Here is a 13,458-nt window from a genome sequence, read left to right as displayed (position 1 = left end):
AGAGCCGAATAATGCAGTCAAGGAGGCAGCACATTTCCTCATGTTTGGGTACTTTTCCTCTGTGAGTAAGTTCCAAAACTGTCCAAGAGCCCCAGACTTCAGCTGAATGTGATCCTGTAGTGTCAAAATCTCATCCTCCACTGTAGAGGAGTTTTAGGTGAAACAGTGTTGCAATTTTTGATGCGGGTGAATCACCCTTAACATCTTCCCTAAGTGGATAGCACTTAAATGTAGCGATTGGCTCAAGTAAAGCTGAGTCTTGAAACTGTCTGTCAAAGTCTGACAGACAATTTTCAATCTGCTCTGTGTAGCGTATGCTGTCAAGTTGTGCACACGCCTTCCATTGCGTCTCCAGCTCTGACGCAAGGTTTTGGATGTTCCCCAAATCAAGGCGCTGCAGCTTTGAGTACAGATGTTGCATTTTTCATTTGAAAGCATTAACTGAGCTAATAATATTGACCATGGTTTTCTCTTTTCCTTGCAGCTGTAAATTAAGCTCATTCAACATGTTGGTCAGATCGGAAAAAAAATGCCAAGTCTAGCGGCCATGGATTGTTATTAAGTTGCTTCTATTCTGCATGTTTAATGACAAGGAGAAACTCCTTTTTCTCCGGCCAGGGGTCTTGAAATCTCAGCAGGAATTTCTCCTTAGCCATCTGCCTCAACAAAGGCCTCTTTTATCATCTGTCCATCTTGGAAGGACTTTTTATGCTTAATGATCGAGTGACTCACCCGGAACGATGCTTCGGTGAGTCTGCCTTTGCTTTTGAACTCAGCCGACTGAAAAATGACAGCTGTCTGATTAACTGCGATTTTAGTTTCCTCTGCTTTCTCTTTCTCAGATCGCTTTTTGGAAGGAAGTCAGTTTCATAGTTTTTATGAACAGTTTGAAAGTGCCCTTCCACATTTTCCTTCTTTGGAATAGCAATGATAGATTGACAGATCAGACAAACACACTTCGATTGTGACATTGTGAGAGAAAAAAAATCCTCTTCCAATTCCACATCCAGCCCATAACCAACAATTTTTTTTAAATCCCTTCTTTAGTCGATATAAATTGGAAGGTTAACTAGATCACTTAGATAGCCGAAGTTTTGCAGTAGTTCGCGCGTTTGATAGTGCGTGCGGGATGACCAGTGTGTTAGAAGAAAAGAGATCTCAGACTGGCCGCCCTGTATGTCAATCAAGTGGCAAATGCCATAGGGAGGATATACAGTATGATAGACTAACATTTAAAAAAAATTTTTTTTGAATGCAACGTGATCTACCTGCATTACCTTTCTGATCTACCGGTCGATTGCAATCGATGTATTGGGCACCCCTGGTGTACAGTATATCTTGTCACTGTAAGTAGTTTTCACTGTTCAAACATACATGTTACCTACTGTAGGTATTGGCTTCAAAAGCTTTGTTGTGAAAAACTGAGTTTTGGAACTTTGTGTTATTTGTGCATCTTTATTTTGTAAAGATGTTATTTATTTTTACTCATTTTTTATTTTATTATTTGGAAATAGCAGAATTTGCACATTATTTTATATTTTTGTCTGTCTTATTACAACATTTCTAAAAAATAAATCATTTATTATGATCAGACAGTTACTCAGTACTTGAGTAGTCTTTTCACCAAGTACTTTTTTACTCTTGAGTAATTTTTTGGAAGACTACTTTTTACTTCTACTTGAGTAATATTATTCTGAAGTAACGCTACTAATACTTGAGTACAATTTTTGGCTACTCTACCCACCTCTGCTCGTGAACCACTTTGGCTATAACCTTGACCTTGGCCTCAATTATAAGTTTATGACATTACATACACTAGTGATGCAAAAAATGTGGCTAGCGGCAACATCTACAAAGTTATTACAGTTCACAACTTTCTTACAGCAAATTGTATATGCAAATTGATTGAGAAGGTGACATGGCAGAAAAAAAGGAAGAGCAGCAGCATCTCCTGAGTGTGAAGCAAACTGTGAAAGTCAGTTATGTGATAGAAAGAAGAAGAATGACAACTCTTGCATCCACTGTGCGTCAAGCACATACAACACAGTAACCTGCTGCTACTCGCAAACTACTGGGGTTGGAACCTTGATCTTAGAAAGACTGGAGAACTTAACACTAGAATTACAAAAGTCAATGAAAAAACTCGTAAATCCGGCCCACCTTAAATCCCTTCGCACCTCTCCGTCAGCATCTTTTGTCCTGTAAATGTGCCGATAAAGACAAGCAGCAAGCAGCCTGCTATTCCATCCCCCCACCACCGCATAACGTGCACAAAGTTCTCCCAGCTCATGCCTTGATTATCTGGGAGTGAAGTGCTGGAGTTTTAGAGTGGAAATAATAAATCGTTATTTGGAACACATGCATTTCATGTGTGTTCTGTTTCTACAATAATCTGTGTAAACACATCGTTAAAACAGAAACGTTTTTCATATTTTAGTAATAAATGACAAAATGTAGGCATAAACTATATAATGTGTCAAGCCTGAAGTCCAAAGATCAAATAAACACTTTCACAAAAGGTTCAAGGATGATAAAACGGCTTGCATGGCATGTCGTAGCAGTAAGAATTGCTAACCTATAATCAAGAGTCCCCCAGTTCGATCCTGACTGCCACCTATATTTATCATTTTCAGTAGTGAGATGCTCTTATTGTTAATATTATACAATAAACACGTACATTTGGTTTGCCTCTGTAACAGCTGGTGTACATTTATAGTACTTGTAAAAGTTACAGTTTTTTTTTCACTTTTATTCTCTCAGTCACGATCACGATACATACTACCACCCCCCCACGGATCTGACGCTGTTAGTTTTTATTTGAAACTGGAAATAACTGTAGATGTGAGTGGTGTTTTGAGATAATGGAACTGGACATTCTCTGATCTGGATGGATAAAAGCTGACACACAAACGCTGGTGAATCTGCCTTCTTCCTATCTCACTGTACTTGATTTTTTTTTTATTCAGTTTTATTGAGTGTTTCTGCTCACGCTGAATTAGTATGCACCTTATGGTCCATGATGTCAAAGCCACACTGACAAAAAAAACAGACATAGGTATATATGATATTTGGAATTATTCATTTTATGACCTGTATAGTACAATTCGGAAAACATTGTGGCATGGATGCAACATTATTCACATTATCATACATCTTGCAGTTGTAATCAGTGACCGTGTTTTTTTTTTTTCCGATTTTGCCAGTCCCCACATGTTGCTGTATGGTGTTGTTTCTTTTGTACTCCAGGACTTGCAGAGGCAACAATAGTACAGAGAAGTCAGTTCAGCGCTATATGCAATCATCAAATTCAAATGTTAACAGTTCACACACGTAAGAACTGTCCTTCCTACATTTATGACATGTGTACCTGTTGCAATTAGTACACTTCTCTCTATGCTTTGGTTCCTATTACATTGAAAGGGCACCTGACACTGACTCAGTTTACTTTCCTGGGAAAAGCGGCTGTCTTGGAACAGAAGCTTGTCGATGTTGCATCCTACTTTTCTTTATCTATCGCCTTTTTTAGTAAGATGCGACAACGAAGTTCCTCTTCAAGGTGAGCCATGAACACTCTTCTTTTCTCAGTGGACCTCATACATGCCTTGCACAGTACATGTGCGTTGATCGCCACCAGGTCAAGCTTGTTATAGCACACAGCAACCGGCCACCTGCGTGTTCAGCACTGAATAAGCTCATGCCTTCTGGTGCATGATGTCAACGCAGCACCAGGCAAAAAAGAAAGAGACAAACATATGGGACATTGGGTATAAATTTATGGTACCTGTAAAAGTTAGTTTTTTTCAGTTTTATTCTCTCAATCATGATCACGCTCTCCACCCCTGGCTCCTCCTGATTTGACTCTAACTAACAGCGCCAGCATAAATTCACACCCGATCTGACGGTGTTCGTTTTCAAATAATATTGCATTAGTGCGATGATGTTTTCTGATTGGTACTATTCAGGTCATAAAATGATTTCTTCAAAATGTCACATATATTGTCTCATTCTTTCAGGTGTGTAATAAAAACCACAGCATAGAGAGAAGTGTGTACATTGCAAATATGAAAAACGTTTCTGTTTTAACAATGTGTTTACACAGATTATTGTAGAAACAGAACACACATGAAATGCATGTGTTCCAAATAACGATTTATTATTTCCACTCTAAAACTCCAGCACTTCACTCCCAGATAATCAAGGCATGAGCTGGGGAAACATTCCGCACATTCTGCGGCAGTGGGGGGATGGAATAGCAGGCTGCTTGCTGCTTGTCTTGATCGGCACATTTACAGGACAAAAGACGCTGACGAAGAGGTGCGAAGGAATTTAAGGTGGGCGAGTTTTTTCGTAGGCTTTGGTAATTCTAGTGTTAAGAGTACCAATGAAGAATTAATGCCCAGGTTTAAAAATATAAATTATAGAGAAAAACATCTCACCTTTCTATGTTAATACTTTGATCGGTGTATTCGCTTTTCAAAGTATCGAGCTCAGTCTGAAAAATTGCAATGTTCATCTGAGATTCAAGTAAGTCTTTCTTCAATTGTTGATTTTCCTGAAATAATGGACGACTCATCTTTAGTCATTGTAAGTTTTTGTTTAACCTGGAGGCTACTGTTTAGAGAACATAACTCATTTGTTTCTGAATAACATAAAAATAATTCTCACCAAAGTTAATTCTGTTATCTTCCGTTTTAATCCTAAAACCTCACCTTTGAGGTTGGTGTTTTTCTTTTGTTCTTCAACCTATAACAGAAAAGGTTTGCAAAGTTGCATTAAGAAGTAATAAGGAAAGAAAACAAGTAGCATAATGAAAGAATCTGAATTAATTGTTATAACCTGGTAAATGCTTGCTTAGTGATAAACTTCAGAATCAACCAACGACATCCATCAATTCATCCATGCATCCATTATTCAACCTGCTATATCCTAACTACAGGGTCACGAGGGTCTGCTGGAGCCAATCCCAGCCAACACAGGGCACAAGGCAGGAAACAAACCCCGGGCAGGGTGCCAGCCCACCGCACCAACGACATACATTATGCATTTTATGCAGCAACAGAAGCTCTACATGCTGACTGCTTGGTGCACAGAAGAAATACAACATCTCACAGTTTTTGAACTTTACTGCTTAAAAAGAATGGAAAAAAATGGTTAAAATCTTTTTTGTATGCACACTTTTAAACTAATTTTTCTCACAGCCATTACCTTGTGGCACATTGGCGTGTTTTTCCCCATTTCCTGCATTCCCCTTTCTAAATATCACAGGAAACTGTAGCTGATTTTCTTTTATAACATGCTACTAAAATCACTTGTTTTCTCCCAGGCTGTGCTGATTGGATTGCCATTCACTTTCATCCAATCAGGTCTTAACTAAGCCTCTGACATCATAAAAGGAGGGACTTAATTCTTGACAATAGAAACCCAATCATATCAGATCCATATAGGATCCATATATAGCTTGTATTCCAAGCTGGATTATTCCTAAATTTTCTTCCACTTTTCATAAAAGTACATGCAGCCATTGGTGAAACAATCACACCTATATATATATATATATATATATATATATATATATATATATATATATATATATATATATATATATATATATATATATATATATATATTTATATATATATATATATATATAAACTTTGTCTGGATATTATTACAAAGGAAGTTTGAATTAAATAAGATCAGTGATCCTAATTCATTATGAGATTTGAGTCAGCTGTGGAGTTGCAAATCCTATAAGAATCATGGGCAAAGACTAATAAAATGCCTACAAATAAATTATTCATACAGTTTGCAGTATTCCTTTCCCTCTGCATCTGTAATCCTCAGTTAGTATTATCTGCAAACACCCATTCTGGATGTTTACTTCATTGACTCACAGGAATTTAAAAATCCTAGCAACTATAAAGAAAAAAAATGTACCTTCATTAGTTCCTAACACTTTCTTTTAATATTTGTTGAAAGCAATGGTGTAGCATTTCCAGCAAGTATTCTCCTAGTTTTAACACTTCTGTATTTTCACCTCTCAAAGATTTGGAGAAATATTTATGACAAAATTAAACAAATACTGTAAGTACACAAACAAATAAATATATTGTGAAATGTTACAACATAATGTAACATAAATACAAGAATGTAAATAATTAAATATTTCATTAAATATATGGTTTTACCAAGCGACCCTATCCTGGATAAGCAAGTTAGGCAAATGGATGGATGGATGGACATATGTTTTTTGTTGCTTTTTTTTTTTTACATATTTATTCAATTATTTCTTTATTTACTTATTTATTTCAGTGACACCGCACACAAAATATGCCTTGAAATGAAAATGGCCACTTTCTTTCATTAAACCTAAGAGGGTGGGCTCTAGCAAGTACTGGTTTTTGATTGGTGAATCGTCAGTACAGGGGACACACACACTTGTAGCTTTGCATATGAAAGTGCTCTGAGTACTGAGAAAAGCGCTATATAAATGTAATGAATTATTATTATTAACAGGATTCAAAGGGCAAGCAAAGCATAGGCTCAGAGTTGTGGCTGTGCATATCCATGATGGACATGAATGCAAGAAAAGTTGGGCAGAATTACTACATGAAGCAGCTACTTTAATTCAAGAAGCTCTGAATTCATCATTGTCTCAAGAGCCTGCATCAGATGTGACACTTGATGGCCACAGATTTACACACACTCTACCAATGATTCACCAGTCAAATAAAAGTACTTTGACAGATGAAAATTACAGTTTTCATATTAAGGCATATTTCATGAGTGGCGCAGTGGGTAGCGCTGCTGCCTTGCAGTTAGGAGACCCGGGTTCACTTCCCGGGTCCTCCCTGCATGGAGTTTATGTGTTCCCCCTGTGTCTGCGTTGGTTTCCTCTGGGTTCTCTGGTTTCCTCCCACAGTCCAAAGACATACAGGTTAGGTGGATTGGCGATTCTAAATTGTCCCTGGTGTGTGCTTGGTGTGTGTGTACCCTGCCCGGGGTTTGTTTCCTGCCTTTCTGCCCTATGTTGGCTGGGATTGGCTCCAGCAGACCCCCATGACCCTGTGGGTTGGATAATGGATGGATGGATGGATAAATGCATACATAAAAAAAATTAAATAACATATTTCATGAAGTTGATTATGCTCATATACCATTATATTTTTATTAATTTATTGTTACATTTTGCTATACAGTCATTTATTTTCCTATGTATTTATTTAATTTCATTTTGTCTGAAAAAGTTATCCATACACAGAACCCCTATCTAGTCAATATCATACCCTTTATGACGCATTCCCCAGCAAGTAAATAATAATGCAACTATGCAACTCCGAGGAAAGACAAAGATTTGCTGTTGCATACTGAATCGTCCATTACCATTAAGTATTTGTTCCACTATCCCTCCTGCACCACTTGTGCAAACCACAGTTTTTATTTTTCATAGTGTTTAATGCAGATGGGTCTGATATTGTCAGGTTTGTTTTTTTCTGAAAATAAATTGAAGTGGTCATTTCTGGGCAGGCTTTTACTTTTCAGAACACGTCACCCATGTGCACCTAGGAAACATCTTGCTGGCTCTGCCTAGATAAGAGAGACCACCCCGGGATGAGACATGGCTCTGTCACTAATACTGCCTTCTTTTTCACCTACAGTTCCAAAAGGCAGCCCATGGAAGAAGCCTAGCCACCACTTTCAGCCCCAAGCAGGCTATGTCCCTTCTAGTCAGGATGCAATAAAAATGGGTGGTCTGCAGAAGATGGCGATTCATTCTGGAACCAACCGGCAACGGAGACAGTGCTCCTGCTGATGGACTTTTGCTTTGTTGTTTAAATTCTGTAGCTAAGAACACCAAATTCTTGCACCAAGTGCACCACACCACCGTTTTTTATTTCTTTTTCTTTGGCTTGACGCCTTACAATTAAATGGGGTAGCCTGGCTGGTGCCCCAACTGTTCTCCTGGTTCTGTGCAGTCTGTTCCCTCTTCACAAACATTACAGAAGCTTTGATGAGAACAGGCCATTCTGCCCAACGAGCTTGTCTATCCTGTTCCTCTAGATTGTCCAAAATAACATCAAGTTGAGATTTTACAGTCCCTAAAGTTCTACTCTGCACCACACAACTTTCAACCATATCTGACCTCATTAAGCTGGGACTGCATCTAAACACACAAAGAGTTCTCTGTTCTAAGAAGATAAAAAAAGAAAAAAAACACCTTTCATCATTCATGAAAACAGGCATAATGAGAAGTCAAGCAAAATGACACCTTTTATTGACTAACTAAAAAGAATACAATATGCAAGCTTTCAAGACAACTTGGGCCCCAGATGTAAGATGATTACATTTTGCCTGAAGAAGGGGCCTGAGTTGCCTCAAAAGCTTGCGTATTGTAATCTTTCTAGTTAGCCAATAAAAGGTGTCATTTTGCTTGACTTCTTACTACATTCATAATGGCTAACACCCTAGTACTGAAAACAGGTGTAAAGAAAAAAATATCATTTAAATTCATAAGGTAAGCATCACTTTTTAATCAGTATGAATGCCTTCATGCATACAGTCCCTAGTATATGATACCACAGGCAAACTTTAAAACCGTTTGGATTGAAGACCAATTAGTCTCCTGGAACAACATAGACCAGACAATACTAGATCTACCATTTGATGCTGATGGTGAGTTACCATTACCATTTTTAGTTTCTTGATTGTGATCTGTAGCTCACAGACTTCTGATTCATACTGACGTTTAAGGTCAGTGAGCACCAGTTCTGCTTTTTGACTTTCCTGCAATAGAGTTAAGACAGAAGATACAGTATTAATAAAAGGCAGGCCCCTAAGCATTTCTGTACCATATGATATTTGCATGACTTATTAACTAGAATGAAATAAGTTTAATAACAGTCATAATTTCCATATTGAATTTAGGCTAAATGTTATGTTGAAAACAGTACAACACTTGATACCACTTCACACAGAAAATGACATGAAATGTTGAAAATTGTTTTTGCACTCATACTGAATATCACCTAACAACAGAGTAACTCATCCAGTTATTTTTATTTCAGGTCACATAGAATCAGAACCAAACATGTCAGCACTGAGCACAAAGCAGAAACCAACACAAGCACAAGTCCGCTGCAGGTCACACTTGTGCACACACCCTTATTTAATAAATTAGGGACAACTTAAACATTGTCTATTAACTTAACAGGCATGTTCATGGGACATGAGAGGAAAACTAGAGAACCTGGGGGGAAAAACATGCAAACAAAAGGAGAACATGCAAAGTCAGGGCAAACATTAGCAGGGTCCGGATCAGCCAGAGTTTGGCAGTATTTATCCAGTTAAATGACAACTTGAACTCTATCAAGTAATATAGTAGTGGAGAAAATTCATTAAGTAGGCCAAGAATGATCAGATACACTCCCTTATCAGTGGCAGACCTACGTTTTTGGGGTCTGAAGATTAAATTGTAATGGGGGCCCCTTCACAACCAGCAAGGAGGTCTGGGTAACCACTGTTCATAAAAAGCTAATCTAACACTATTTCAACTTCTTACTTAACTTACTGTTTACTTTCTCATATACAAAGTATAGGGAAAGCGTTGTAATCGTCCAAAGATTTGATGTCAAAATGAATCCCGACATTTTAGACCTCCCTGAGTCTGAAAATACCATTTTTGGAATTATGTCTGTGTGTGTGGATGTGTGTGTGTGTGTATGTGAATGTAAAAACGATAACTTGAGTACGCTTTCACTTAGGTCAACCAAATTTTGCATTCAAGTATTAGATACAAAACGTAGATTTCTTTCAACTTTTGGGTTATTTCCGTTACTTTACCTTTTATTCATGCAGCTGCAGAGTCCGATTTATTCAACTTTACTTTTATAATAAATTTTCATTATATTATTAATTTGATTTGATTTGTTGTTGATGGTTCTTTAATGTACATAATATAAAAATATAATCATTGTCTTTACTCCTCAAATATCCACCCCCATATCTAAGTATACAAGAAAGTCTAGGGGAGACTACTCCCGATTTTTAAAATATAACATTTGTTTTGAGTAGAGGTAATTAAAATATTATATCCTTATGAACAATTTATTGAAAAAAATCTTTTCTAGATTGCTATCAAGCTGAAAAGAAAAACGCGATGCTAACGTGATTCAGTTTAGCACTGTGATTGCCTTTTCAACAGCTCTCGTTTCTTGTTACTCCACATCATATATTGTTTGTATCTACCAAAGAAGGTATTTTTATTACCTTTTAATTTTTACTATATTTTAATTGTACATAGGTAAAATTGTTATTAGTTATTGTAATAGTATTATATGTTTACTGCAGTATATTTTAAAGTTTTATAAGATTATTTGTGTAAATAATAATAATAATAATAATTCATTACATTTATGTAGCGCTTTTCTCAGTTGAAAAGTTATCAAAATGTTGTCCTTTACAGTAACCTCAAACAACAAAATATGTTTTCATTTTTTCAATTACGACTAGCCTAAGATAAATAATTTTGATAAAAGTTATAATTTCTGTCATAAATGTTAATAGTGTTTTAAATTATTTATAATTATTGTATATTAAATATATTTAGTATAAAACATCCTTAATTTGAATTTTTTTTTTTTTTTTATGGCTTACCTACATGATACTTTAATAACCTTTTAATTTGTATTGTACCTATTACTTTGCATTGAATTACACTATATTATTAATTGTTTTATTTTTGAAAATCCCTTCTCATACAACAGACACCTAAAATTTTTAAGCACTGTGGATTAAAGTCGCTTCTGGGGCCTCTCCGGGATTAGGGGTCCTGAAGCTTAAGCTTCATTAGTTTCACAGTAGATCCCCCACCCTGTCCATTACATAAATGTAGTCTGTTCAAATATAAATCTCAACTATGATACTGCCTTCATAGAATTATAGGAAGAGAAAAAGAAATAAATGACAAAGTATTTTTGGGATTGTATTACATAACCGAGGAAAAACAGTTTTATTGTGAAACCAAACATGAAGAAAACCATTAAAAGTTATGTTAAATATGAAGCAACAATCTATACAAAAAATATGTGAAAATTGTATACTTCTATATATAATAGAGTTTCTATTGGTAAGCGCAGAGCTCAACTTGGGCTTATAGTAAGCAAAAATGTAATGTATAGTTTCAAGGAAAAAAAAATACAAACACAACATGCAATAGATAGATAGATAGATAGATAGATAGATAGATAGATAGATAGATAGATAGATAGATAGATAGATAGATAGATAGATAGATAGATAGATAGATAGATAGATAGATAGATAGATAGATAGATAGATAGATAGATAGATCCTACCAAAAATTTAAAGAATAGACAGATTATTTCTAACTGCTTCAAAATTCCATGTGTGAAGAACAAACAGTCACAAGAATTAAGCAAGAGAACACAGGATCCATCTTGACTGCCATCCTGATCAAACTTTTTGTCACTCCTTTACTCTTTTGAACAGTAGCCAAAACTGCATTCATCTAGATAGATAGATAGATAGATAGATAGATAGATAGATAGATAGATAGATAGATAGATAGATACTTTATTAATCCCAATGGGATTAATAAATTAATAATTAATAATTAATCCTTTCTCTTTTAATTAGAACAACATATCTGAAAAGACTTTAAGAGTCGATTACCTAGCACTCTGTAGACCAAATTACCTGACCATTTATTTGTACTGCAGTCAGAAGTGTGTCCACTTTGGTAACAGAGAGTACTGAATATTAGTTCAGGTGGTGTTTCTGCCTCATGGATCCAGTTTTCCTGTGCCTGACCATTGCCTGTGCAGTTTGCACTTTCTCTTCATGTCCATGAGGGGTGTCCTCCCACATGTAAGGTTAACAGATGATCCTACATTAGCCCCGCATGAGTGTGTATGTGTGCTTGAGGGAGCCTTATCATGGACTGGTGACCTGTCCAGGCTGTTTCCCATGTAACTCCAATGTCTGCTGGGACAGAGCCTGGCCCACCTTGCCGTGTCTGGTGCTTCCTTGCATATTAACTTAGTAACACATTGCTAAATAACGACTTATGTTTGCAGAGCTGTAATCTCCAACACAAAAACTGGGCCAGGACAGGAATTTTCCTGTCTGTTATCACATCCCTTAACGTTCAACAATATCAGTGAAAGAACTGTGCAGTTTAAAAGTAAATAATACAAGAAAATATAGCACAGCCTAGTTAATACCTAGACTAGACGTACAGAGTCCTATATACACCAGAGCTTAAACAAAAAGTCACGCCATGGCAATGTTTCCCCAAAGAATCAAATTCATCTTTTCATAATAACATTTTCACTAAATTTAGGAAACCAGTGCAGATTCATACATATTTAAACAGGACAATGTTACTCAACTCAATGAAGATTAAATATGCAAATATTTGTTAAGAATGCTGCTCCTACTTAAAAATCCATTCAAAAATAAATGACAAGTTCAAATTATATGCCAGTGAACACGTGTTATAATTTTCAAAACTTTTATGCAAACTAGGGAAGCATGGTGGTGCAGTGGTTAGCTCTGTTATACAGTATCGTGGATCTAGCTTCCTAGGTTTGAATCTCATGCCCAGAAGGTGTCTGTGGTAGCTGTGAAGGTTTCCTCCAGATAATCTGTTTTTCTCTGACATCCTCAGATGTGCAGGTCAGATAATTTAGTAATGCTATTTTAGCCTTGTGTGAGTGTGTGTGGAGTGGGCCCTGTGAAGGACTGGCTTCCTGTGCGCAGCTATTTCCTGGCATTGAGCCTGATGTTGTCAGGATGGTCTTTAGTCCACCTCAACCCTAAATTGTGTTGAGCATGTTGGAGAATGTGTATACTACTTTACTGAGCCAAGCAGCTTATAACAATAAGCAGAAGATGAGACGTCTCTTTATTTTAACTGTGCGTTTTACTCTTCATACAGTAAAATCAACATTACAAAAATTACAAGAAAACAGAATGGCACCTTTTATTTAGACAGGCATCATGAATTTTCTTAACTAGATTTTCTTCAGCTTCACTGAAAAATTACGTTTTGGCCATTTGGAGTTACAAGTCTACTACTTTTCTATCAGACGGTTGTGGCGAGCGCCCTCTTCTATGCGGTGGTGTGCTGGGGAGGCAGCATTAAGAAGAAGGACGCCTCACACCTGGACAAACTGGTGAGGAAGGCAGGCTCTATTGTAGGCACAGAGCTGGACAATTTGACATCTGTGGTAAAGTGACGGGCACTGAGCAGGCTCCTGTTAATCATGGAGAATCCACTGCATCCACTAAACAGTGTCATCTCCAGACAGAGGAGCAGCTTCAGCGACAGACTTCTGTCACTGTCCTGCTCTACTGACAGACTGAGGAGATCGTTCCTCCCCCACATCTATCTATCTATCTATCTATCTATCTATCTATCTATCTATCTATCTATCT

The 13,458-nt window shown here is 36.8% G+C and overlaps 1 protein-coding gene across 1 annotated transcript in view; it reads right to left on the bottom strand.

Annotated features, from left to right (window-relative positions):
- The window catches only part of rasef (RAS and EF-hand domain containing), a 99,692-nt gene that overhangs the window by 47,719 nt on the left and 38,515 nt on the right, over positions 1-13,458 (bottom strand). The window contains exons 4-6 of the mRNA XM_028802431.2: positions 8,689-8,784; positions 4,666-4,743; positions 4,437-4,552 (exon numbers count right to left, since the gene is read on the bottom strand). Coding sequence (XP_028658264.1) covers positions 4,437-4,552; positions 4,666-4,743; positions 8,689-8,784 — 290 coding nt within the window. The remainder of the gene's footprint in view (positions 1-4,436; positions 4,553-4,665; positions 4,744-8,688; positions 8,785-13,458) is intronic.

The sequence above is a fragment of the Erpetoichthys calabaricus genome, chromosome 5 (genome assembly GCF_900747795.2).
Source record: "Erpetoichthys calabaricus chromosome 5, fErpCal1.3, whole genome shotgun sequence".
NCBI lineage: Eukaryota > Metazoa > Chordata > Cladistia > Polypteriformes > Polypteridae > Erpetoichthys > Erpetoichthys calabaricus.
This window is presented reverse-complemented; position numbering and strand designations above follow the sequence as displayed.